Source organism: Xyrauchen texanus, chromosome 20 (genome assembly GCF_025860055.1).
Source record: "Xyrauchen texanus isolate HMW12.3.18 chromosome 20, RBS_HiC_50CHRs, whole genome shotgun sequence".
In the NCBI taxonomy this organism is placed as follows: domain Eukaryota; kingdom Metazoa; phylum Chordata; class Actinopteri; order Cypriniformes; family Catostomidae; genus Xyrauchen; species Xyrauchen texanus.
Window position 1 is genome coordinate 3,151,198 of NC_068295.1, and position 27,800 is coordinate 3,178,997.

The window sequence follows — 27,800 nt, forward strand, 5'->3', positions numbered from 1 at the left end:
CTTTGAAAAAGAAAAACGATACTGAAGGATTTAAAGTATTGGATGGCTCTAAACTTTTTACACCTCAATGTTTGGGGCCTCTAATGGTGATGGTGTTTGCACATCAAAATGTAACCCTCTAGGTCCCTATAGTAAACCTATTTGACAATTCTCTTAAATTTAAAAAATCGAGATTTTTCCACTTAAGATTACTGGCCAAAGTTTAGCCTCTTCTTTCTTTTAATGATTTTGAGAGGGTGATGCACACATTTGTTTCTTCATATCAGGATGACTATAATTCACTTTATATAGGAGTCAGCCAGTCATCTTTGCTATTACTGCAAATGTTACAGAGTCCTGATGAGTACTCGTAAACAAGACCACATCTCCCCAATATTAGCATCTCTTCATTGGCTGTCAGTCCATTATAGAACGTATAGCTTGTTTTTAAATCTTTAAATGGGTTAGCACCCTATCTTTCTGACCTTTCACACTTACACAAGCCGCTTAAATCTCTTAGGTCATCTGATCTGCCTTGCCTCGACAGCAGAGGACTGATCCATCTGTAAAAAAGCAGACAAGTGTACATTAGATGTGGATTTATCCTCTGACAGGTTATTCGTAAAAGCGGTCTTCATCAGAATATGCAGCTTTCATGGCAACAACAATTTCCCACCTCCAGTGAATTGGAAACATGTCAGTGTCATCAGGAAGTCAATGCAAATGCTCAGAATGAGTTTCTGTATGTATCAGCTGGGTGAAAAAAAAACCCAAACCTAACCAAGCACGATACGCTAAACACTAGCACTAAGCAAAATAATTTCAGACACCGCAGCGGACCAGCAAATGATGTCATGGGTGAGGGCTTCTGGTTTTATTAAGTAAATCACTTATAATTAGATTATATAAAAATTTTTAAAATGTACCATGTACTCACTTTCCTGCAACAATAAAAACTTGCAGATTTGAAATATACTGTAGATACTTTGTATTAAGCCAAGAGGACAGTGTTTGACGTTTACATCTTCTATTTGTCACACATCTTTTGTAATCGCGATTCGCAGGTGGAGGTTTCACCAAACCTGAACTTTCCTCTGCAGCAGAATGCAACATTTCTTTGCATGATCTTGCATTTTTGGTCTGCCACGTTTGGATGTGAATGAATGGAGAAGAAACAAAAGAAGAAAGAAAGAGCCAAAATTTGTATTTATTATTTCACATTATATATATATCTCTGTGTGTAAATAAGCTGGCTCTGAAAAACTGCTTTTGTTTGTTCTCAATCATGTCAACTGTACGAAAAAGCAATCAAAAGTTATAACATTATAAATATCATTTATCATAGTGTCCAAAAACGTCTCCATGTGACCAAAAGACTCTCAAAACAAATAAAAACATAATAATTGTACATAAGAACTAATTACACATGCAAACACAACAATGACTAAAGGTTTGTATAGCATGCAGACATGCTTTTAGTCATGAGATTGCACAGAATGAGTTTCATTCTGTGTCATTTGAGTCATCATTGAGTCTACGTCGTGTATTTGGCGCCATCTCCTGGTGGTCATATGTAACATTGTACTTCATGTGGATTATCTAATGATCTATACATCTGATTACCTTGTGTGTGGATTCGTTTGAAAGATAATCACCTCCTCGAAGTAATAATATGTGATATTTTATGTTCTGTTTATATTTCGTGAAGTTATAAGTGAAAACGCAGCATATAAGCAACACCAACACACTTGTCAAAGACATATACTTAGCTATGACTCGCTATATTTTTGTCTGCGAGTAAAACAAATAGGCTGGTTGGGTTTTACTCTTTGAGAGCTTTCCAACGACATATGACACATGACATGTTGATCTGTTTGATGGTTTTACTGATTGCAATAATATATACAGTGCTATTTTTTAAATAAATTATCAAATCAGGACACTTCTGAGTTGTCTGCAATTTTCACATTTGATATATTGGCAAATATGTTTTCTTGCAGGCCCATCTGAGCTTAAAAGAGTTACAACTGCTTAATTATCATGAAAATAATGTCACAACCACATTGGTCTTAAAGTCTCAATTTCGTTATGCTAAATATATTTTACCATTTCATTTAAATTTTGGGGTGAACCAAGACACAACGATGTTCTCAACAGTTTTCACGAGATACACCCAATTACTCAGTCGGTGGTTTGAGATTGTCCATTAGTTGCTTATTATTTTTGTTGTTCATAAACACTGAAATAAGCACATGTTTGTTAACATCTACATTTATTAAAAAAAAGAGAGAAAAAAAACAACCAATGTCCCATTTTTCATGAAATAAATGTACAGAGAAACACATTTGTAAAAGCGTAGAAACCATCAGAGTGTAATCTAGCAGCATCCAAATGTTGGAATGAGAAAAACGAAGACAAATCGATCAAAATATCAACGTATCTGACACAGTCCTGGCAAAGCTACGGTCATCACAGTATCGCCATTACGTAGCCTTTCCTACACCCGCCCTAAAGCAGAAACCAAGACTTTTTCATTTTATTTAATAAAATAAACTAATTTAGGTTAAATAAGCTTAAATAACAGTGTTAAATACAAGACACTTTCTTGGAGGTTTCTGTACAGAGATTAACACAATTTTGGCATGGTGACTGAGGTTCACTGGTAGTCAGTCATAGTTTGAAAGCTGCAGGGAGGAACTGCGCATAGATTGGATTTTACAATGCTGTATCTATATACAGTAACATCAGGATTCAGTGAACCGTAGACAAGGCTTGTGTTGAGAAGGAACGAAAAAGCAACGTATACACCTGCTTCCTTTCTGATCTTCAACTGTTCTAAGAGGCACAGTCTCATTAGCAAATATGGGACAGTTGAATTGGTTCGGGAACTCTACACATTGAGCTACTGGGGACAATGTCGTTTTTAGAAGTTATGCGACTCCAAGATTATTGCCAGAACTTACTGTCGACATCTCAAACTTCAACGTTTGACTGTGGGCGCAAAATAACAACACAGATTGCATGCCATATGTCTTGAGGATGTTTGAACAAAATATCCAGCTACTAAAGGTCTTGATGTGTTACATTCATAATCCACCTGGTCAACGTTGTAGTTTGTAGAAGTAAAATCCCGGAGCTGATAGTGTCTTGGTACCAGTAGTCCAGTACATTCTCCATTATAAACCAATTCACCTCGTCCCACCTGGTGTGAAGGATTAGTATGTAAACCAACTCTTCTACTTCAACTAGCACCAACAGTTGCTTCCACAGTCCAGTACATACTTACATTCTTCATTTCATTGGAATTGCAGTAGGAATTTGGCCTTACAAGAGTAGCTAAATCTCTGCCGCTAAAGCATCCATGAAGACTGTTTAGAAAGTATCTGATGCTTCAATGGCAGATAGTTCTCCAGTGGTTTTACCCTCTCAAGGATCTCCTGACTCTCTTTCAACACCCTGAGGACAGAGGAACTGCTCAAAAGGGCAGGTTCCACCTCTCTCCCAAAGCAGACAGGAGTCTCCATCAAGGTTTCTTGTCGATGGTGTGGAAGAACCACTCCGTGAACTTCCTGAGCTGGGCGGAAGCAGTCTGGCTCTCCTCCTGCAGTCTCATGTTGTCCTGTCTCAGGTGCTGCACCTCTACCTGGAGGATCGCCTTGTCCTCCTTCTCCTGTACACAAAAGAAAAAGAACGATAGGTGAAGTTCTAGATTTTCATAAGAGAATGTGATCAGTGTTTCCCTGCACAGAACTAGGCGTTTTGAGTGGTTTATAGTGCAATGCTATGTGCTTGCTAAGGTGTCCTGGGTGGTTGGTAGTGTGTTGCTATGTGGTTGCTAAGGTTTCTTGGGTGGTTGCCAAGGCATTGATAATTGGTTGCTGAGGTGTTCTGAGTGGTTGGTAGTGTGTTGCTATGTGGCTGCTAATGTGTTCTAGGTGGTTTTTAGTGCCTTGATATGTGGTTGCTAAGGTGTTCCGAGTGGTTGGTAGTGGGTTGCTATGTGGTTGCGAAGGTGATCTAGGTGGTTTTTAGTGTCTTGATCTGTGGTTGCTAAGCTGTTCTGAGTGGTTGGTAGTGTATTGCTATGTGGCTGCTAAGGATTTTTGGGTGGTTGCCAAGGCATTGCAATGTGGTTGCTGCAGTGTTCAGGGTGGTTTCCAAGGCCTTAATATGTGGTTGCTAAGGTGTTCTATGTGGTTTTTAGTGTCTTGATCTGTGGTTGCTAAGGTGTTCTAGTTGGTTGTTAGTGTATTGCTATGTGGTTGCTAAGGATTTTTGGGTGGTTGCCAAGGCATTGCAATGTGGTTGCTGCAGTGTTCAGGGTGGTTTCCAAGGCCTTAATATGTGGTTTCTAAGGTGTTCTGGGTGGTTGTTAGTATGTTTCTATGTGGTTGCTAAGGTGTTCAGGGTGGTTTCCAAGGCCTTAATATGTGCTTGCTGAGGTGTTCTTTGTTGTTGTTAGGGCATTGCTATGTGGTTACTAAGGTGTTTTGGTGGTTGCCAAAGCTTTGGTATGAGGTTGCTATGATGTCCTGAATGGTTGTTAGTGTAGTGCTTTGTGGTTGCTGGTGCATTACTATGTGGTTGCTTGTGTGTTGCTTTGTGGTTGCTGAGGTGTTCTGGGTGGTTGTCAAGGCATTGGTATAAGGTTGCTATGATGTCCTGAGTGGCTGTTGGTGTACTGCAATGTGGTTGCTAGTGTGTTGCTATGTGGTTGCCAGGGCATTGGTATGTGGTTGCTAAGGTATCCTGAGTGGCTGTTGGTGTAGTGCTATGTGGCTGCACTACACCAACCTAGTGTGTTGCTAAGTGGTTGCTAAGGTATTTGGAGTGGTTGTCAATGTGTTGCTATGTGGTTGCTATGTGATCAAATCCCTAACCCCAAAGTATGATTAATAGTAATAGTGATGCTTGCTTTATCAAAGACGACAAACACAATTTTATGTATTCTACACTGAGAGCTTAATAAAGACAGAATGTTTTGACAAATAAAATACAATGGTACTTAAGCTATAGGAACTATTAATTAGTAAGGAAGATAAATGGCTCTTAAAAAAAGACATGACAATGTTTATAGGCATAGTAGTTTAATGTTGTGACATTTCCATCAATAACACCAGGTGTAAAATCATTTCTTGTCTTAACTGCTGAAAATCTATCCTATCCAAGTCTACATTCTCAGGGTTCCCTCTATATTTAAGGTACACTTTTCCAGAACATTTAGGTATTTTTCTCATTTCCTATGACTTTTCCATGACTAGAAAACTGCATTGCAAAATTCCCAGTTTTCTAAGATGTGTGGGAACTCTGATTCTCCAAATGCATTTCTAGCACACATTAAATTGGCCGACAAGGTGGCAATTCAGCATGCTTGGTGCCCATTACTGTAGCTTTAATGCACTGTTTGGCCAGAAGACCCTTCCTCCTGCACAGTGTCAATTGTAGCTGACGTCCTTACATTCACAAAACAGATCTGAGTGCATTTGTGAGAAAATTATGGAGAAAAACAATTAAGAACTATCAGTGGACAAGATGACAAAAACATCTATTGGGGAACTTTAAGGGATAGTTCATCCAAAAATGAAAATTCAGTCATTGTTCACTCACCCCTGTGTTGTTATAACCCCATATCACTTTCTTTTTCTTAACTCAAAGGGAGAAATTGTGAAAAAAAAAAGAAATTGTGCTCAGTAATGTCATACAATGACAGTTTATGGTGACCAACTCTTCAAGCTTCAAAAGAACACAAAAATATAATTCAGAAGTTTAATAAATTATTCCATGAGACTCATTATTGTTCTGAAAGCATACGATAAAGTTTGGTGAGAAACAAACCAAAATCGAATGTATTATTTAGTGAAAATGTTCACTGATCTAAAAACAGGTCTTCCACAGAGATAGTGACAACATAACTCAACACAGCTGCACCCAAAACAGAGAACAGGACTTACTAAACATGTCTGAAGAGTTTGTAGTTGAAGAATTGATGCATTTCTATGCCCAGCCTTATTTTTAGGTTTTGGACCGGTGCCAGTTAACAGTGAACGGAGTTACCCGTGCGATGCCGGCGATCAGAATGTACCATCGCTCGTCACTGCTGGTTAGGACAAAAACTTGGATTACCATAGAAAATACACCTTTTATCGCGTTTCTGAATTTCCGTATTCTCAGTTCAAAAAATAAGGCTGGACATAGAAATGCATCAATTCTTGCTTGATGTCGCAAGGTGAGCTGTGTGAACTGTTGCTCTCATGTCCTATCATGAACGTGCACAGGAGATCAAAGGTCAGTGAACATTTTCCCTAAATAATACATTAGATTTCAGTTTGTTTCTCACCAAACTTTATTGTATGCTTCTCATGGAATAATTTATTAGACTTGTGAATTATAGTTTTCTTTTGAAGCTAGAAGAGTTGGTCACATAAACTGTCACTGTATGACATCATTGAGCACAATTAAATTTTTTTCACAATTTCTCCCTTTGTATTTAGAAAACAAAAAGAAAGTCATATAGGGTTATAACAACACAGGGGTGAGTAATCTAACTGAATATTCATTTTTGGTTTAATTAATCCTTTAACACTTAGTCACATTAGGCACTTTTACGGATCAGAATGCCCTCCAAGATGACTCGAGACGGATTAGTCAAAGTCCAGGCCATTTTGGCCACCAATAGTGTATATGAGACACAATTCTGACAGATCTCTGTTATATTGGCCTAGTGTAAATACCGAGACTTTATAACACTCTTGCAGAGGCACATTTCTGTGGTCGATCAAGACACATGAAGCAACTAAATGTAAATAGGCCCTCAATGACTAAAAGTGGACCTAAGTGACATTGAAAACACAGAAGAAAAATAGCTGTTGTCCACTAGGAGGTGAGATCTTACCTTTTTCAGGTCATACTGCAGCTGTCTCAAGATCACCTCCAATTGATTGACTTTGCCCGTTAGTGTGGCAGGAGAGGTATTGCTAAAGACAGAGGCAGAGAGAAGACGGAGAGAAAGAGATATTAGGCCCACAAGTAGCAAAGCAAGCCTGATTTCACACCTTGTTGCGCTCCAAAATATTGCAAAAGGCAATTAATAATGCAAGTATGTGTTGCATTCTCAGCGTTGCCTCAAAGCAAGGGGCAGTATAGCAGCCTTTAACTGTAGGACAGGACTTCCTTTTCTACATCCGCCATATTGGGCATTCCAATTTCTCCCATTCATTTTAATACAAGAGCTCCATCCTGGGCTAAATGGTCTTTGGTAAACTCACCCTGCCTCCAATGCAGCTCCCTCTGCGGCCGCCACGCGTCTTGTGAGCTCACGGGAGATGTGCAGGGCTTCGGCTCGCTGCATGTCCGTCATGGTGCAGAACGAAGCCACACGCTGGTCTGGAGACAAGAAACATAAAACACATCAAACAACGTCCTGTAAGGACTGTTGGAAATCTCCGGAGAAACATTATACTGAAAACACACAGAGCCAAAGTTGAACTAGGGCCTTTAGAATAGTAATGTGTTCTAAATATCACAACAATCCATATGACCAAAACAAACGTTAATGGCTGTGAGATCATGAACTAAACATTTATACAGTAGCAATGCGGTCTCACTTGCTTTGCTTATAGAGTTTTTACCCTGGGACCCTTTCTAGATCCCTTTCAATTTGCTTATTGAGCAAACGGGTCTGTGGAGGATGCGGTTAACATGGGATTGTATCATATCCTGCAACATATGGACAGACCAGGGACATATGCAAGCATCCTTTTTGTGGACTTCAGTTCGGCTTTCAACACCATCATCCCAGCTATACTCCAGACTGAACTACACCAACTCTCTGTTCCCACTTCTATCTGTCAGTGGATTACCAGCTTTCTGACGGAGAGGCAGCAGCTTGTGAGACAGGGGAAATTCACTTCCAGCACCTGTACCATCAGCACTGGTGCCCCCCAGGGATGTGTGCTCCCCCCACTACTCTTCTCCCTCTACACCAATGACTGCATCACCAAGGACCCCTCTATCAAGCTCCTGAAGTTTGCAGATGACACCACTTTCATCGACCTCATCCGAGATAACGATGAGACTGCATACAGAAGGGAGGTTGAACAGCAGGTTGTCTGGTGCAGTCAAAACAACCTGAAGCTGAACACGCTCAAAACAGTGGAGATGATTGTGGCCTTTAGGAGGAACACCCAAACACTGACACCAGCACTGTGGCATCAGTGTGGTCATTCAGGTTCCTGGGCACTACCATCTCACAGGACCCGAAGTGGGAGACCCACATTGACTCCATTGTGAAAAAGGCCCAGCAAAGGTTGTACTTCCTTCACCAGTTGAGGAAGTTCAACCTGCCACCAGTGCTGCTGAAACAGTTCTACTCAGCTGGCTGTCATTGAGTCTGTCGTCTGCACTTCAATAACTGTCTGGTTTGGTTGAGCTAGGAAATGAGATATCAGAAGACTACAAAGGACAGTTCAGACTGCTGAGAGGATTATTGGTTGCCCCCTGCCCTCCCTTCAAGAACTGTACACTTCCAGAGTGAGGAAAAGGGCTGGAAAAATCACTCTGTACCCCACACACCCATCCCACTATCTTTCTGAACAGTTGCTTTCTTGGCGACGCTTCAGAGCTCTGAGCTCAAGAACCGTCAGGCACAGGAACAGTTTTTTTCCCTCAGGCGATCCATCTCAAGAATAGTTAAAACTGCCCCATTGAGCAATAATTATGTGCAATTCACAGTTTAGTCTTTTTATATGTATCCAACACGTCCAACCTCTTCTGCCATTATATTCCCTTGCACTGTATAACAGATTTGTATTTAGAATTGCACTACATATGTGTGTATGTAAACTCAGCAAAAAAAGAAATGTCCCTTTTTCTGGACACTGTATTTTAAAGATAATTTGGTACAAATCCAAATAACTTTACAGATCTTTATTGTAAAGTGTTTAAACAAAGTTTTCCATGCTTAAACCATAAACAATGAATGAACATGCACCTGTGGAACGGTCATTAAGACACTAACAGCTTACAGACGGCAATTAAGGTCAGAGTTATAAAAACTTAGGACACTAAAGAGACCCTTCTACTGACTAAACACCAAAAGGAAGATGCCCAGGTGTCTGCTCATCTGTGTGAACGTGCCTTAGGCATGCTGCATGGAGGCATGAGGACTGCAGATGTGGCCAGGGCCATAAATTGCAATGTCCGTACTGTTAGACGACTAAGACAGCGCTACAGGGAGACCGGAAGGACAGCTGATCTTAGCAGTGGCTGACCACTTGTAACAACACCTGTACAGGATCGGTACATCTGAATATCACACCTGCGGGACAGGTACAGGATGGCAACAACAACTGCCCGAGTTACATCAGGAATGCACAATCCCTCCATCAGTGCTCAGACTGTCTGCAATAGGCTGAGAGAGGCTGGACTGAGGACTTGTAGGACTGTTGTAAGACATCACCGGTAACAACGTCACCTGTGGGCACAAGCCCACCTTCACTGCACCAGACAGGACTGGCAAAAACTGCTCTTCACTGACGAGTCGTGGTTTTGTCTCACCATGGGTGATAGTCGCACTCGTGTTTATCTTCGAAGGAATGAGCGTTACACTGAGGCCTGTCCTGTGGAGCGGGATCGATTTGGTGGAGGGTCCGTCATAGTCTGGGGCAGTGTGTCACAGCATCATCGGACTGATCTTGTTGTCATTGCAGGAAATCTCAATGCTGTGTGTTACAGGGAAGACTTCCTCCTCCCTCATGTGGCACCCTTCCTGCAGGCCCATCCTGACATGACCCTCCAGCATGACAATGCCACCAGTCATACCGCTCGATCTGTGCCTGATTTCCATGACAGGAATGTCAGTGTTCTGCAATGACCAGCGAAGAGCCCGGATCTCAATCCCATTGAGCACATCTGGGACCTGTTGGATCAGAGGGTGAGGGCTAGGGCCATTCCCCCCAGAAATATCCAGGAACGTTCAAGTGCCTTGGTGGAAGAGTGGGGTAACATCTCACAGCAAGAACAGGCACATCTGGTGCAGTCCATGAGGAGGAGATGCACTGCAGGACTTAATGCAGCTGGTGCCACACCAGATACTGACTGTTACTTTTGATTTTGACCCTCCCTTAGTTCAAGGAAACATTAGCCCATTTCTGTTTGTCACATGTCTGTGAAACGTGTTCAGTTTATGTCTTAGTTGTTGATTCTTTTTATGTTCATACAAATATTTACACATGTTAAGCTGAAAATAAAAGCAGTTGAAAGTGAGAGTACGTTTATGTGGACATACAGTTTTGCTCTAGAAAATGTGATTATATTGCATTTATTTTTTGCTACTAGTTAGGAAGGGCATCCGGCGCAAAAACCTGTGCCAAATCAAATATGTGGATCACGAATGGTCCACCGTGGCACACAGCAGTCATGCTCTGGTCTCAATTTTTTATGCAAATTTGAATGAAAAAACAAAATCTATTGTTTTACGATGATGGGTTGAAATAAAGTACTTTAGTGCTTTAAGGGTTTAATAATGTAAATTAATAGTTTTTGATGTAACGTCCATTGAAAGCCAATTTTCAGGGCCCTGGCATATTGGGTTTGAGGTGGGAAAATATGATTTCTTGAAAGTTCAGCAGTAACCTTTTCAAATGAAATGATGAAAAAGATAAAAAAATATATATATATTATCTTTTAAACTCTGAGGAGAACTAAAAAATGGCTTACTCACATTTGATGCCCTTGTTTATTCGATCATGTCATTTGACTTGTGAAAACACTAAACCAATATTAAACCTCAAACTCTCAGTGAACAGACTCAAAAGAAGGATCTGAACATAAAGGGCTTGTTTTCTGACAGATGAATGAGTGTCACAGATCTTCGAGCTCTGAGAGAATTGTGTCAGTTCAAGCTGCTGCACTTATTTTTTGCCATCGTCCTCAGTTGATGCACAAACAAATGGGCCGACGAATTGCTAAAATGAGACCAAAGTGCTTCAGATCCTATAAATACACTTTCAAGACTAAACGAATGGTGTAATCTTTGGAAACAGAATTAAAATTTTAGATGAGACGCTGTTTTTATGAGTCTTACCCTGACCCAGAATAACACAGCATAAAATGTTTGGATAAACAACATATTTGCCCCCCATTTGCATCACTGAGCACGAATGTAAGTCAGCAAGGACAATAAGTGTTTATGTAATGCTGAACAAATGTTCATAACAGAATGTTTAGTCTATCTGTCCCAGCTAAACGCTCAACAAATACAATGCATGGCTATAAAGTCACACACCACCAAAGAAGTAGTTTCCAATGGTATTTCAGTTTGTGGCCAAAACAATCCATTTATCTCATGGATACGCCTCAAAGTGAGATGGGGTTATTTATAAAACCCCCAAAAAGCTCTTCACAAACATCAGCTTGAGGCCACGTCACCCACTACAGCATTCAGAAAGAGGGTACAAGACTTGAGGAGACATTACCAAACGACGATGGGCTTTTACTAATCCATTTAATGAAATTATAGGTCCACACAAAAGGGGCCGGTGTTACTAAAGGCTAGGCGTAGATGGTCCAATCCAGGTGTATTTAGATGCAAATTCCCCAGGGGTGGAATGGGACGACAATTACACTGGTGACTGAGTGCTTAATTGCAGGTGACAGAGGCTGGTGGTCTTTGAGTGAGTGATGATGGTGTCTAATATGGGTGGTTGGCAAGACCAACCTCTATGGTAGATAATGTCAAAATATAGTTATTTAAGTTGGAAATTCAACCCACAACATTTCTAATAGGGATAATAGGGGATATTTGAAAGTCCATTTTTGCATAGACTGTATACTTAAAGGAATATTCCGAGTTCAATACAAGTTACCGTAATTTCCGGACTATTGAGCGCACCTGAATATAAGCCGCACCCACTGATTTTTAAATAAAATATTATTTTGAACATAAATAAGCCGCACCTGTCTATAAGCCGCAGGCGCCTACCGGTACATTGAAACAAATGAACTTTACTCAGGCTTTAACGAAACACGGCTTGTAAAAATAATAAATAGGCTTTAACGAAACACGGTGTGGCAGCGGGCGTGGTCAAGCGCCGTCCGAGAGAAAAGCGGTAAGGGCGCTTACACCTTAGCTAAATTATGTCTAACACCGGTGTCTAATTTCAGTAAGCATGGGGAGAGCGGCATAAAAAGGCAGCAGCCACAGAGCTGGGAGAGTGACACACGTCAGTCTAGTGTTGGCGCATAGAAGAATTGAGAAACTTTATAAAATTAATTGTAAACATTGCTGTGGCCATTAAAAGCCTTACCTGGAACGTCAAGTGCCCTGCTGAAAACTGTCACACTGGTGCCCGTGTGACAGTTTTCCCAAGAAGGACACGTGAAGCAGGGCACTTGAAATTAGACACTGGTGTTAGACATAATTTAGCGCAGGTGTAAGCGCCCTTACAGCTTTTCTCTCCCGGACGGGCGCTTGACCACGCCCCCGCTGCCACACACGGCTTGTAATAAAACATTTGCAGTAAACAGTAGCCTACCAAGTCATTGGTCACTATCTTCCTCGTTCTGTGCACTGAAACCACTGAAGTCATCTCCTTCGGTGTCGGAGTTGAATAGCTTCAGATTTAGTTGTCTTTTTGCACTGAGTCAATTCCTCACGCTGCTGTTTCCAACGTCTTATCATCGACTCATTAAGACCAAGCTCACGTGCAGCAGCTCTATTTCCTTTTCCAACAGCCAGATCAATCGCCTTCAACTTGAAAGCAGCATCATATGCGTTTCTCCATGTCTTTGCCATGGTGAGGGTGACAAAATTACTACCGTAATCAGAATGATGGGAAGTTTGAGCCTTCGATTTAATCTAAACAGTAAACAAAAAAAGTTGTTTTGACCTTAACCCGTTCGGCAATTTCATTGGTCTAATGAAAGCTTCACGGCGGCAAAAAACTGAGCACGTCACAGAATGTTTTTTTTTTTTTTAATAAAATTTGAAAGCGGGAAAAATCCATATATTCATTGTATAAGCCGCGAGGTTCAAAGCGTGGGAAAAAAGTTGCGGCTTATAGTCCGGAAATTACCGTATGCTCAATCAACAGCATTTGTGGCATAAATTGATTACTCGTTTGAGCCAAAAATGTACTTTTTTTTCCATTTTTCCTGATTTTAGATTATGTATCTCTGGGTGTAAATAAATGCTTTTGTTTTGTTCCCAATCATGTCAACTGTATCTGAGAAACAAATTGTGTTGATAAGGAAAATAAATAAAAGGTTATAGCATTACACAAAGAATTTATCATGTGTCCAGAAAATGTCTCCATGTGTCCAAACAAATAAAACATAATAATTGTACATAAAAAATTATGTAATTACATATGAAAATTATTTCATATGCAAACACAACAATGAATAAAGGTTTGCATAGCATGCAGACATGATTTTAGTCATGAGATTGCACAGAATGAGTTTCATTCTGTGTCATTTGAGTCATCATTGAGTCTGTGTCGTGTATTTGGTGCCATCTCCTGGTGGCCATATGTAACATTGTGCTTCATGTGGATTAACTAATGATCTATACATCTGATTACCTTGTGTGGGGGCTCGTTTGAAAGATAATCACCTCCTTTAAGTAATAGTATGTGATATTAACCAACCAACCAACATAATTGTCAAAGATAAATACGTAGCTACGTTTTTGTCTGTGAGTAAAACAAATAGGCTGGTCGTGTTTTACTCTTTGAGAGCTTTCCAACGACATATGACACATGCCTATTTGATCACTTTGATGTTTTTACTGATTGCAATAATATATACAGTGCTAATAAATGATCAAAACAGAACAATTCGGATTTGTCTACAAATTTGAAAGTGCTTGTTCAGTTTTGGTCATAATGCCAGTATGCATTGGAAAGTAAAATACCTATTTTGTGTAGAGTTTTTAAATATTTTGACCATTTTATTTTCTCGCGGGCCCTCCAATAATTGGCCCCATTCACTTCCATTGTAATTGCCTCACTGTAACCCAGATTTGTGCTTTTTTTAAAGAGAAGGAGGAGCAAGTCAATATAATTTTTTGTGGTAATCAGCATTATGCCACAAATGCTGTAGATTGATCTTAACATGTAATGAACACGGAATATTCATTTAACGTCTTTAACGAGCAAATGAACTACAATCCCATTAAGCATTGTGAATGACTTAACTGAATTACAAAACTATTGCTTTTAAGTTGTTGATTTAAGGTATAGAAACTATATATTTAAAAGAACTTGCAAAAAATTCACTACTATAAGTAGTTACTCGATTGCGTCATTCATTACAGTTAACCATTTGTTATAATTTAATATTTTTGTACTTTATACTGTTTAAATTTAGCTGAAAAGCCTATTTCATGGCAGCGTCCATTGTGACAACATGGCTCAGATAGTTTGACAACATGCCCCATATGTCAAGGACATCCTCGTTCAATCGTGTTTTCGTAATCAAGACTTTAAGCTTTGTGTCTATCCAGAAATTGACTTTCCACAATAAACCTACCCTGCAAATTCTGCATCAGTTTATAGAGCTGATCAGCCGTGACATCAATTTGTAGGCGACCCCGGAAGTCTAATTCGCCATGGGTTTCATCCCTCAAACATGAATTGTGAAGTTTTTGTTTTTTTTAATGCTTGGTTATGAACAAAACGTCCACATTTCATCAAGTAATGTTTACCACAGACCTTATTTTACACATAAGTTCAAAAACCCCAAATGAAAATCCAGAGGAATCCCATGGCGAATTAGACTTTTTTCACTTGCTCGCGGCTTTCTCAAATAACTGAAGCGTCTTGATGTGGCGCGGATACGACAAAGGACAGGCAAACACTGGGAGGGTTACACAAACACACAAACACATTGAGTGTTTCTCCGCCTACCTTCAAAGGCCCTTGCCGCGTCTACGAGGTGAGACCAGTCAAGGCCGGTGGCAGTGTCTGGTAGAGGCATGAGACCAGGATCACTGAATTTTGACCTGTCCGCAAGGGAGCCATCAGAAAACCAGAACTCATCTGAGGAGACACGCACACACACACACACACACACACACAGATCAGTGACACACACATACACACGGTCTCGCTTCAAACGCATAAAACTGCCACCACATGTCACCATCAATCGAACGTCCTCTTCAACCTGTAACGTCGTCTCCCTGGGTTTCCACTCAAGGCAGCGCAGACATCAAGTTAAGTAGCAGATAGAGATGAGCAAAACTACATTTTTGAAATGGACTAGTCTGGTTGTTGAAACTTCCAGTCAACTAATCGGTCTTATAGATGCCCTGTATAATGTGGCTGGTTTTGGGTTTAACTGACCCCGATCCAGTGTGTTTCTTACAGGGTGCTTATAGGGTTGTGCCCTGGCACCAACTGAAATGAACTGGGCCTCCAGTCACCAAGGTATGTGGTGATTTCTGATCACACCTCACTTAAGGAGTAGGTGTTTGTGATTATTAACATACATCCTCGGGCACCAGCTAAGGATAATTATGTCAATTGGAGGGCGTTGGTCATATGAATAATCTGAAGAATTTGTGAGATTCCCTAAACTTTCGAGTTCTTCTTTATCATCAACACAAGGAACAACAAGCTAAACAAGACCTACAAAATGGTACTAATATGCTAATAGGTAAATAAAGTGCATAGGATGGAAAGATGTATGTGGTTAAATTGAATGTAGCAATGGCAAAGAATGACTATTATCTTATGAAAGATAAAATGCTGTTTCTCTGTTAATTAATAAGGTGAACACCTTGTGTAATAATTGATGACGGACCGCTGACCGTGCATCTTACTTTAATACAGCTCAAGCCTTCGTTGCTAATTCGAAAACGTCTTGTTAGAACCAGCAATGGAGGCTTCCACTGCTCTCTCTCTCTCTCTCTCTCTCTCTCTCTCTCTGTGTGTGTGTGTAAGTGTAAGCGAAATGGGGGGCGGGGGGTAGCGCAGTATTTTACACTACAGCTATGTGAGGTGGATTAGGGCGAAATAAATTGAAACATTAAAAGTTATTTTGGATAATAGAAATTGTTGTATTGATCAAGTCGTGGAGGTGACAGCACTACCAGTGTAGTCTGATACCCAATCAAATGATTATAATGAGGCAGTTCTTTTGAATCTATAGTACAAAACATAGCACGACCAGCGTAATCTGATTCCTGAACGAATGACTCTTATCAGCTGGTTCTTTTGAATCTACAGGGTAAAACCCAGCTCAACCAGTGAAGTCTTATTCCCAAACAAATTACTCTAATGGGAATTTTTATTAAAAAACATTTACAGAGCTACAAGTATAGTCAGATTCCCGAATGACTAACTCTTGTGAACCGATTCTTTTGAATCTACAATGCAAAACATACAGCGCTAGCTTTATAGTATGATTCCCGAACGAATTACTCTTATCAGCTGGTTCTTTTCAACCTACAGCGTAAAAACCCAGTGCAACCAGTGAAGTCTTATTCCCAAACAAATGACTCTAATGGGCATTTTTATTACATTTTTTATTCTACACTGCATAACGTACAGAGCTACCAGTATAGTCAGATTCCCGAATGAATGACTCTTGTGAACCGATTCCCTTTGAATCTACAATGCAAAACATACAGCGCTAGCTTTATAGTATGATTCCCGAACGAATTACTCTTATCAGCTGGTTCTTTGAATCTACAGCGTAAAACCAGCGCAACCAGTGAAGTCTGATTCCCAAACTAATTACTCTAATTGGCGTTTTTATAAAAAAAAATTTATCTACAGTACATAACATACAGAGTTACCAGTATACTCAGATTCCCGAACGAATGACTCTAATGGGCATTTTTATTTTATTTTTTTAATCTACAGTGCATAACGTACCAGTATAGTCAGAATCCCGAATGACTGACTCTTGTGAACCGATTCTTTTGAATCTACAATGCAAAACATACAGAGCTACATGTATAGCCTGATTCCCAAACGAATGACTCTTATCAGCTGGTTCTTTTGAATCTACAGCGTAAAACCCAGCTCAACCAGTGAAGTCTGATTCCTAAACAAATGACTCTAATGGGCGTTTTTATTAAATTTTTTTAATCTACAGTGCATAACTTACAGTTACCAGTATAGTCAGATTCCCAAATGAAGGACTCTTATCGGCCGGTTCTTTTGAATCTATACAGCAAAACATACAGAGCAACCAGTGCAGTCTGATTTCTGAAAGAGTGACTCTTATGAGACGGTTCTTTTGACTGATAGAAATTGAGCTAGCACACACGGTCTGTGGTTCAATTCAGGCCATCTGTCGTAAGGTCAACAAGGTCATAAAAACCAAGGCAGAGGGAGTGACCGTGTTGAAGAGAGGGTGCTGTGTTCGATTGGTCACCTGCAGTCATGCCAGTTTTCACTGCCTAATAGTTCCTGATATGAGATTTTAAGGCTGACAAAAACATATGAATGCACTTAAAAGACCATATAGTTATTGTAACTATAGTTAATGCAATAGTTATTGTATTCCTCAACAGCAGCCGTCAGGGGAACCCTAAACATTGCTTTTTGTCTCAAACAATTACATGGCTACAAACCTTTTCATTGAACCCCTTTCATTCTCTCTTACCTGATAGACAGGAAATGACATAATTGTTTCCCCATCTCACAAAGAACTCAATCTGAAAATAATGTGAGGCAAAAAAAAACTGAACACTCGAGGTGATGTCACTTCTCTAATTTGCCCTCTCTCTCTCTCTCTCTCTCTAAGCCTCAAAGGGATGCAATCTGTCAAATTAGACTATTCACTAGATGAGCAGGGCAAAAAAAAAATGCAGCAAACTGCTATCTGTCGAAACAATCAGAAATTCATCATGAGTGACAGCAATCAGACAGCTTGGGCCACTTGAAAAAACAAGCTCTAATTGAATCACACCTTGTTAAATAATTGAATGTGTTCATTGAATTAGACGTGCATTGTCTGTTAAAGGTATTCTTAAGTCTGATTTTATGCATTTACTGCGGCAACTCATTTATGCATTAATTGGTCATAAAATGTGATCTTCAAGTCATCAGCCACAACATTAAAACCACCTGCCTAATATTGTCTAGGTCCCCCTCGTGCTGCCAAAACAGTGCCAACCCGCATCTCAGAATAGCATCCAGATGGGCGGTGTAGTCAAGCGCACTTTTAGCATGTTAACAAGATGATTCAGGTGTCTGGATCACAGTAGTGGAGTGATGCTGCACAGGTCTCACTTTATATAAGGTGTCTTTAACTACTATGTGCTTAAACATTTGATATACAGTAATGTACTTCTGATGTACATACGTGTTGTTGCATTAGACTTACATTTAATGTACCTGCATTTAATTACATGTGTAGAAACACTGTTAAACTTATCCATAACTCTAAACCTAACCCTTACTTCAACTTCAGTAGCAGCAAATGTGAATCTTGTGAGAATTTTGCAGAACAACATGCAGTTACGCAATAAGTTCATTGTCTTGTATGTATTTTAATGCTAGTAAATAGTAGTTAATAGTAGATTATTTTGATGATCGATTAACCTAACGGTTATTAGAACGATTATGCGACTATTCTGCGATTATAGCAACGATTAATCATTAGCTCTTAAACGATTATTCAGCTTGTGTCCCGAATTAAAAGGTTGCATTAAATGTACTTACTAACAATAAAGAGGACAAAATCCTCTTTTAAAAATACTTCAATGACATTCACTGAATTAAAGGTAAAAAATACATTAAGTTTAATCCAGTAAAGAAATTCACTGCAAAAAAATTATATTTTTATCAAGTGTTTTTGTCTTTTTTTCCATTTGAAATGATCAAGAACAAGTTAAAACAAGTAAAATTTACTTGAGAAGCAACATATAAGATATTTAGACATGCTTTAAGAGAATGTATCTTAAATATAAATGTATTATACATATATTTAAGATCTATCCTCTAAAAGCACGTATAAATATCTTATATGCCGCTTCTCAGGTGAATGCATCTTTTTTTTAAAGGATTTTAAAATATTTAAATATTTGTAATATTATAATCAACATTTTCTGATAACAATTTGTTCTTCTGCAGTATAGCTGTAAAGTAAATGTGCATGGTTTTAAAGGAGTTTAAGATATTTATATTGGAAAACAAGCCAAAACAAAAACGTATCTTGTTGCGGTGTATAATGGGGGTGAAGACTTCTTCTCACACCTTTCTGTTCACTTCAATCCATCTTTAACTCACAAAAAAACAAACTCTCTTATTAATAAAGCTGCGTATTGCCAATTTTCTTCACAATAAGAAATGCACATATAATATGATTCAATAAGTCACGAGCCATCACGTTATAGTCTAGCTGCGGCAAGCGTGCGTGCTCGAGTGACGAGCGTCCCGTGACAGAGTGCGCATCAGCCGATGCAGTTTCAATCTCTCCCCCTTAGATCAGGACAGTCACGCAACTCATAGAAGAGGCGCTGACCGCACAGAGATATGCCAGTTTCAGAGTTTGTAGTTTTTAACATGATCTGCTTCCGTATTATTTGAACTTTATTGAAGCTATAATGCACTAAATATATCTGCATTTAAAATGCAACACCGGGGCGTTTCCTTTAAAGAGCTCCGGCTCCGCTTAGTCCACCACGAGAGTGCTTCTGTATTTACTTATTTGGTATTTTTGCATTATAATTCCCTCATACTTTGCGATCTAATGTCGAATAATCATTTCAGCCCTACTAAGTTAAAGACACCTAATATAAAGTGGAACCAGCACTTTTACTGGGCGCAATTCACTGCCCACTTTATGTTTGTTGCCTGGCAACCGCTGGCATTTCTTTTGGTAAATGCATATCCAGTCTTTCTTTAATATTTGTTCTTGAACTATGCAACACAAGGCGACATTAAAACAAACAACAATTCATTTCTACAGTTGCTCTTCCTAGAAAGCGCACTGTCTCATGGTATCCTGTGCTAACTTTGATGGCCGCTGCCTTTAGTAACAGTGTGTCCTACTGCAGTCGAGTGCCCTTGCTGTGGGCTGCCGTCTACTATGTGGCTTTGTTGTTGTATAAAATAAAATAAATTCCCTATCATAACGTACAGATTCCAATGTGTCCTTGAAGAAGTGCTTTATACTCTATATAAAGATCACTGCCTGTGCATCGAATGCTCTTGCTATAGTATACAGTATGGTTCTGTTGCAAAACCTTTGTGGTATACTATATATGATTGGTCATTTGAGGGTGTAGGACTCACTTTTGAGGTTGGATCCGGGGTGGCTGAAGCTGATGCGAGGTGGCAGGGTGCTGTGGTAGGGTTGGGTGCTACTGAACAGGATGTCGTTGGGCATGGCCTGGTCCAGCATGGAGCTACGTGAGCTGGCATATGACGATCCCTTCCTGTTACTGCACACACTCTCGTCGGAGAGAGTCCGGTAGAGGGAGCGGCGTGGTGACAGACTTCCCGCCGTTGACGCCTGTATGAAAAAAGTTTAAATGGAGTTGGTCCAGAAAGTGTAAACATTTTATTTCATGCCACATTTAAAAGCTACCTCTATAACACACACACATATACACACATCCATATCCAAAAATAGTCCTAGTATTGTCTCTCCAAGCAGGATACGGACAGGACAGGTTTGTTTTGGACTGAATGAATGGAAAATTCCCTGTTTTATGTTGTTTAATAGAAGGATACTATAAATAAAGACTGTTCTTTATCTGCAGATTCGCTCTATTGAAGAACAACTACGATATACTTCTCTTCCGCTTGTGTTAGTCTACTAAAAAAGAGCCATATTGGTCAGCTGCATTAGAGGGGACAACGGGCCCCGGGCCCTGTGCATCATACAATAGTCGCATGGTGACTATCTAGCAAATGCTAGTGAGCCTTCAAGTCAGTCCATAAGAAGGCATTAAATTAATCTAAACAATTATTTAAGGCAGACTGTATCCCCGTTCCAAAACCTAGTGTGCTACATAGGCAACTGCCATTCAAGGCAGCATCCTAACTGTCATGTAGGGCTGCATGATATATCAAATTTATCAAAATATTGAAAATGTATATATCGCAATATACACTCACCTAAAGGATTATTAGGAACACCTGTTCAATTTCTCATTAATGCAATTATCTAATCAACCAATCACATGGCAGTTGCTTCAATGCATTTAGGGGTGTGGTCCTGGTCAGGACAATCTCCTGAACTCCAAACTGAATGTCAGAATGGGAAAGAAAGGTGATTTAAGCAATTTTGAGCGTGGCATGGTTGTTGGTGCCAGACGGGCCGGTCTGAGTATTTCACAATCTGCTCAGTTACTGGGATTTTCACGCACAACCATTTCTAGGGTTTACAAAGAATGGTGTGAAAAGGGAAAAACATCCAGTATGCGGCAGTCCTGTGGGCGAAAATGCCTTGTTGATGCTAGAGGTCAGAGGAGAATGGGCGACTGATTCAAGCTGATAGAAGAGCAACTTTGCCTGAAATAACCACTCGTTACAACCGAGGTATGCAGCAAAGCATTTGTGAAGCCACAACACGCACAACCTTGAGGCGGATGGGCTACAACAGCAGAAGACCCCACCGGGTACCACTCATCTCCACTACAAATAGGAAAAAGAGGCTACAATTTGCAAGAGATCACCAAAATTGGACAGTTGAAGACTGGAAAAATGTTGCCTGGTCTGATGAGTCTCGATTTCTGTTGAGACATTCAGATGGTAGAGTCAGAATTTGGCGTAAACAGAATGAGAACATGGATCCATCATGCCTTGTTACCACTGTGCAGGCTGGTGGTGATGGTGTAATGGTGTGGGGGATGTTTTCTTGGCACACTTTAGGCCCCTTAGTGCCAATTGGGCATCGTTTAAATGCCACGGCCTACCTGAGCATTGTTTCTGACCATGTCCATCCCTTTATGGCCACCATGTACCCATCCTCTGATGGCTACTTCCAGCAGGATAATGCACCATGTCACAAAGCTCGAATCATTTCAAATTGGTTTCTTGAACATGACAATGAGTTCACTGTACTAAAATGGCCCCCACAGTCACCAGATCTCAACCCAATAGAGCATCTTTGGGATGTGGTGGAACGGGAGCTTCGTGCCCTGGATGTGCATCCCACAAATCTCCATCAACTGCAAGATGCTATCCTATCAATATGGGCCAACATTTCTAAAGAATGCTTTCAGCACCTTGTTGAATCAATGCCACGTAGAATTAAGGCAGTTCTGAAGGTGAAAGGGGGTCAAACACAGTATTAGTATGTGTTCCTAATAATCCTTTAGGTGAGTGTATATATCACAAGGACTTGCGATAACAGCATGATTTTAATACTTTAAAAAGTAACGTTCACTGTGACGCAGATAGCGAAGTATAGACTGGCCGCCCTATAGTCACTTGTGTGCGTGCAGTGTGCATAGGCGCAGAGAAAAGACTCATTTGAGAAAGTTGACCTGTACAGTATCTGTCAACATACCCTTTGATGCTAATTATTTTTTCTGTGCTGTAAGTAGAAGAGAAAGAGTGTTGAGCCCTGCTCCATTTGAATGAGGAGCTACCGATCTCTGTCACACACAGCATTAAAGACCATCAAAACAACCTTTATTGTTTGTATTTCATGCTAAAATTGACATAAATTGAAAGTTGAAATTAAAATAGTGTTTCTACGAAATCTACATCTGACTCAAATTAAGTGTGTCACATTTGTGGGAATGTTGCTGTAACTGGTGCCGTCCTGTGCATGCATTGTGAGTATGTACATAATAATGAGACCAGACGCCAGTTTACAAACTCAAACTTGGCTTGTTTACTGGCCGCTATGGATCTGTGTGGATGCATCAAAAGATAGGTTTAAATTATATATGCAATTTGGATGTAGACAACTATGTTTGTGATCTCTGGGATAGATGGTCCTTTTTTATTCCAATATACTTTTATTTGGGCTGTGGGAGTTCGACTGTTCTATGTCCACTGATGATGATAGGTTTATCGAATCGCATATCACATTATCCAACAACTTATCAGATATAGATTTTTTTCTCCATATCGTGCAGCCCTATTGCCATGGTATGTATTATGGTATGTATATTATATAAGAGATTTATAGGGTAGAAACTCCCTGTATCACACAAATAGCACCTCTCAGTTTGGCATTAGCATCTTGCTAATCTAACCAGACAAAACTCCTATAAGCATAAAAATATTTTTAATTCAATTGAACACTAGACAAGAATATTTTTGTCTTTCGAAACATACTTAAAACAAGAAGAAAAACTGACTTGGAAGAAGCAAAATGACATAAGATCATCAGAGAAATCAAACACATTTAATAATGTTTATGTTTAAAACATGAAAAAAATACCAATGGGGTAAGAAAAATAAAACAAGATTCTGTTTGTAAAGTTTTTTTCTTACACCATTGGCAAATAATTTTTTTCTTGTTTTCTACATGAACTTCACAAATTTTACTTATTAAAGATTTTTATGTAAATTAGACAATATCTTGTGTCATTTTGCTTCTCAAGTAGATTTATATTGTTTTAAGAATGATTAGATATTTTTACTAAATATAAGACAGAAAAATAATTTTTTATGTAGTGTATATATAGACTATATATTGGACATTCATATATTTTTGGTACTTTTCAAAAGATTTTAAGTGCAGTATATGTATAGATGTTGTAGACTTGTCCCAGACTTTCAATATTAATCTTTGAAAATCCAAAATTATTACATGTTTCAAACTATGGTAATTTAATCAAAGAGTGAAATAAAAATTAATAATTTCAATATTATTGTGTTAAAATTATTTCTATAAATTTTTCAAAAATCTTTGACAGTTGTGGAGTCATTTCCAGCACATCAAACAATTTTGCCCCTAATAACGTTTTTCAAAAGTTAGTGTACTTGTTAACCAAGTGGACAAAATTGTCAGATAAGAGCATGCTTGAGATGAAATACGAGACAAGGTATCTTTGAAGAAAACAAAGAAATGAAATAGCTGCAAGCAGCGATGACAGGTCCAAGCACCATGTGACCATTTCCACCAGGTGGATTTCAGAAAACAATGCAAGGTGGACAAATGCATTTGGCATTTGACATTATTCTAAACAATTTTTTATCAATTTGGGTAAATATAAGAGGACTATTTTAAAGTCTGTTGTAAGAGCCACACTTCCTGCTGCCAGGTTGTGGCTATATGACCGTGGCCCAAAACAGTCACATCCATGTGATTAGCCCCCAAAACTAAACATACTTCTCAATTTCAATCTAAATTACACATTGCACACAGAAGATATGAAACACTTCCTGTTTCACATTTTCGCCATTAATGCCTCGCCATGGCAACCCTGTTGAAAATATCAAAATCTGTTCGCAATTTAGCATATTCAATTTCTTAGCATAATGTTGTCTAAATGTGGTGACAGTCTCATGAATCACCTAGGAGGAGTATTTAAAAGGTCAGAGACTGCAATAATAAAAAAAATTAAAAATGGGTGGACCTAATGACTATAATAATGAAAGTTGTCCGGCTTGATGAGAACTATACATGTACCAATTTTGGTGACTGTAGGTGAAAATGGGGGTGCTACAGAGGCCGTCTTAGACACCAATTTTACGGCCATGTGTAAACTTTTGCCAGACCTAATGGCTGACAATTCTGGTGTATGCAGAATTTGGGCAGTGGTGGCTCAGTGGTTGAGGCTCAGGGTTACTGACCAGAAGGTCGGGGGTTCAAGCCCCAGCACCACCAAGATGCCACTGTTGGGCCCTTGAGCAAGGCACTTAACTCCAGGTTGCTCCGGGGGGATTGTCCCTGTAATAAGTGCACTGTAAGTCGCTTTGGATAAAAGTGTCTGCCAAATGCATAAATGTAAATGTAAATGTAATTTCATGAAATTCTAAGATTCCAGTGCCTAAAAAACACCCAAATATAGGAAGGAAAAAAAACAATAACAGTATTTAAGATATAAAATATTCCTTTACAATTTTACATCAGAGGTGTTTTGACATTATTCTTAAGCAATTTGAAGCAATTCATGCAAACACAAGAGGACTATTTCATAGTCTGTTAAAAGTGCCATACTTCCTGTTGTCAGTTGGTGGCACTATGACCGTGATCCAAAATAGCTGAATCAATGTTATCAGCCCTCATTACCAAACATAAAGCTGAATTTTCATTAAAATCACACAAAGCACACAGAGATATAAGGCACTTCCTTTTTTCGCCATAAATGTATTTCTTCGCCATGGCAACACCATTCAAAATATAAAAAAATCCATTCACAATTTAGCATCTACTATGTCTTGGCATGATGTTGTACAAATTTGGTGCCAGTCAGATGAATTCCCTAGGAGGGGTATATAAAAGTTCAGAGCTGGCGATTTTAAGAAAATTCAAAATGGCCAACTTCCTATTGGGCGGAGCTAATGACTGTGAGTAAGAGAGTTGTTCGGCTTTATGAGAACTATATGTGTACCAATTTTGGTGACTATAGGTGAAACAAGGGGTGCTACATAACCCCCCTTACATGCCTATTTTCAAGGGGCCACTACAGAGACCCCCCCAGAGAATGTTTATGCTTAAAACATAAAAAGAAAAATAAACTTGTTTTCCATTTGAGTCAAGTTGTTTTCTTACACAATTGGCAAATCGTTTTTTCTTGTTTTATACATGATCGCCCCATGAACAAACAGACAGCACCAATATGATTCAATCACACAATGCATGCAGAAGATATGTGACACTTCCTGTTTCCCACTTTTTCCATTATTGGAAAATGTATTGCCTCGCCATGGCAACACATTCGATATATCAAAAATCTGGTTGATATTTAACATCTTCAATGTCTTGGCATAAGGTTGCTTAAATTTGGTGACACTCACATGAATCTCCTAGGAGGAGTATTCAAAAGTTCAGGGCCTGCAATTTAAAAACAAAATGCACATTCAATCCAAAATGGCAGACTTCCTGGTGGGCAGAGCTAATGACTTGGGCCCTAATAAAGGGAAATATCACTTGTGAGCAGAATATTTTTCATTTAGTGTCATTTCCAAACAAGCTGTAATTTTACCAAATCCTAAAAATAAGATGTCACGACGACAGAGCTGCAAATAAGAACATGTAATTAAATTGTGCCAATATAGTACTTTGCCTATTTAGATACATTGTGTACATTTTCCATGAGCGTGAGCCAGAGGAAGTTGGTTTATTCCCAAACAGTGTCACTTGATCCTGTTATTTCTGTAAGTAGCACACAATAGTTTTTCTCTATTTGAAACTTGACCAAAAATGTCAGTTTGTTGAATTACCATCACTGGAGGGAGAGCTGATGTCATGGCACATGGGATTTGATAAAGCTAAAAGCCTTCAGGCCCACACACACCCTGTGTTTTCACTTCCTTTAGACAAAAATCCCACCCAAATCCCATTGCTGAACCGTGAACTCTTTCCCTGTCGGACACATGCTTGTTGGAACTTCACATTTCCATACACCTCTCTACCCTGCTGAAAAAACATCTTAACCTTAGCCTATGCTGGTCCAAATGTACTTTTTACCATTTTTTGAGGCATTTGGGCAGTGGTGAAAATGTTAATCCGGGCACATGGAAAAGCAATAGCACAACTCTTAATAAGCCACATGATTTGAGGTATTATTCATGTCTGAAGCACAAAGGAAGCACGGTGAATTGTGAGCTGAACTTTGATCATCAGGGGGTTTGTTGAGCAAAAGTACTAGTGATGCTTGCCTTGGCAAACATCACTATTTATAATGTTATCACAGTTGTGTTCAAATGTCAGATAATCATGAAAAATCAGCACTATTACATGAGTACCCCTGCCATGTTCAGTTACCTCAGGAAAAACAGATCCGACACACAGTCGACCTGTCTTTCTGTAATCGGTTTCTTTACTGTGGATATAAAAGAACAGCGAGCTGTTCGCTGTACTCATTCTGTTCTCTGGCAGGAATTTCCAGCGGGGAAGAAAAAACATACTGACAATGTTTTCCATTACAGCTTGCGCTGCACAATGGCAGGTCTGTCTGTGAGGGGCTGTGTGAGGATGGGTGGCATTTACAATAAATTGCCTCCACGGGCACGTCTGATGTGAGATATGAGGACACAACTAAATATATTATGGGCAAATAAAAACCCAACATGGCATTACCATAGCATTACCATGGTCAATGGTCAAAAAACTTGGTATTAACATGGCACATGCCTAAATATATATTTCACCATGGTAGATGGCCAAAACATGGTATTACCATGGTCAATGGTAAAAAAAACAAAGTGGCATTAACATGGTATTTCACTAAAAACAACAACATTGTTTTACCATGGTACATGGCCAAAAAAACATGGCATGAGCATGGTAAATGGTAAAAAAAAAAATCATTGTTTAACCATGGTACATGTTTAATAAAAATATGGTAATACCATTATAACTGGTCAAAAAATAGGTATTATCGTGTTAATGGCCAAAAACAAGGTATTACCATTCATTATAACTGGTCAAAAAATAGGTATTATCATGGTAAATGGCAAAAAACAAGAAAATACCATTCATTATAACTGGTCAAAAAATAGGTATTACCATGGTAAATGGCCAAAAACAAGGTATTACCATTCATTATAACTGGTCAAAAAATAGGTATTATCATGGTAAATGGCCAAAAACATGGTATTACCATTCATTATAACTGGTCAAAAAATAGGTATTATCATGGTAAATGGCAAAAAACAAGAAAATACCATTCATTATAACTGGTCAAAAAATAGGTATTAACATGGTAAATGGCCAAAAACAAGGTATTA

The 27,800-nt window shown here is 39.2% G+C and overlaps 1 protein-coding gene across 3 annotated transcripts in view; it reads right to left on the minus strand.

Moving 5' to 3' along the window:
* Positions 1-1,854: 1,854 nt before the first annotated feature.
* The window catches only part of LOC127660429 (signal-induced proliferation-associated 1-like protein 2), a 212,756-nt gene continuing 186,810 nt past the window's right edge, over positions 1,855-27,800 (minus strand). For all 3 annotated transcript variants that reach the window (XM_052150646.1, XM_052150647.1, XM_052150645.1), the window contains 5 exons: positions 20,232-20,451; positions 14,886-15,017; positions 7,245-7,362; positions 6,872-6,953; positions 1,855-3,649 (listed from right to left, as the gene is read on the minus strand). In XM_052150646.1, the coding sequence (XP_052006606.1) occupies positions 3,503-3,649; positions 6,872-6,953; positions 7,245-7,362; positions 14,886-15,017; positions 20,232-20,451 (699 nt within the window). In that variant the 3' untranslated portion in view covers positions 1,855-3,502. The remainder of the gene's footprint in view (positions 3,650-6,871; positions 6,954-7,244; positions 7,363-14,885; positions 15,018-20,231; positions 20,452-27,800) is intronic.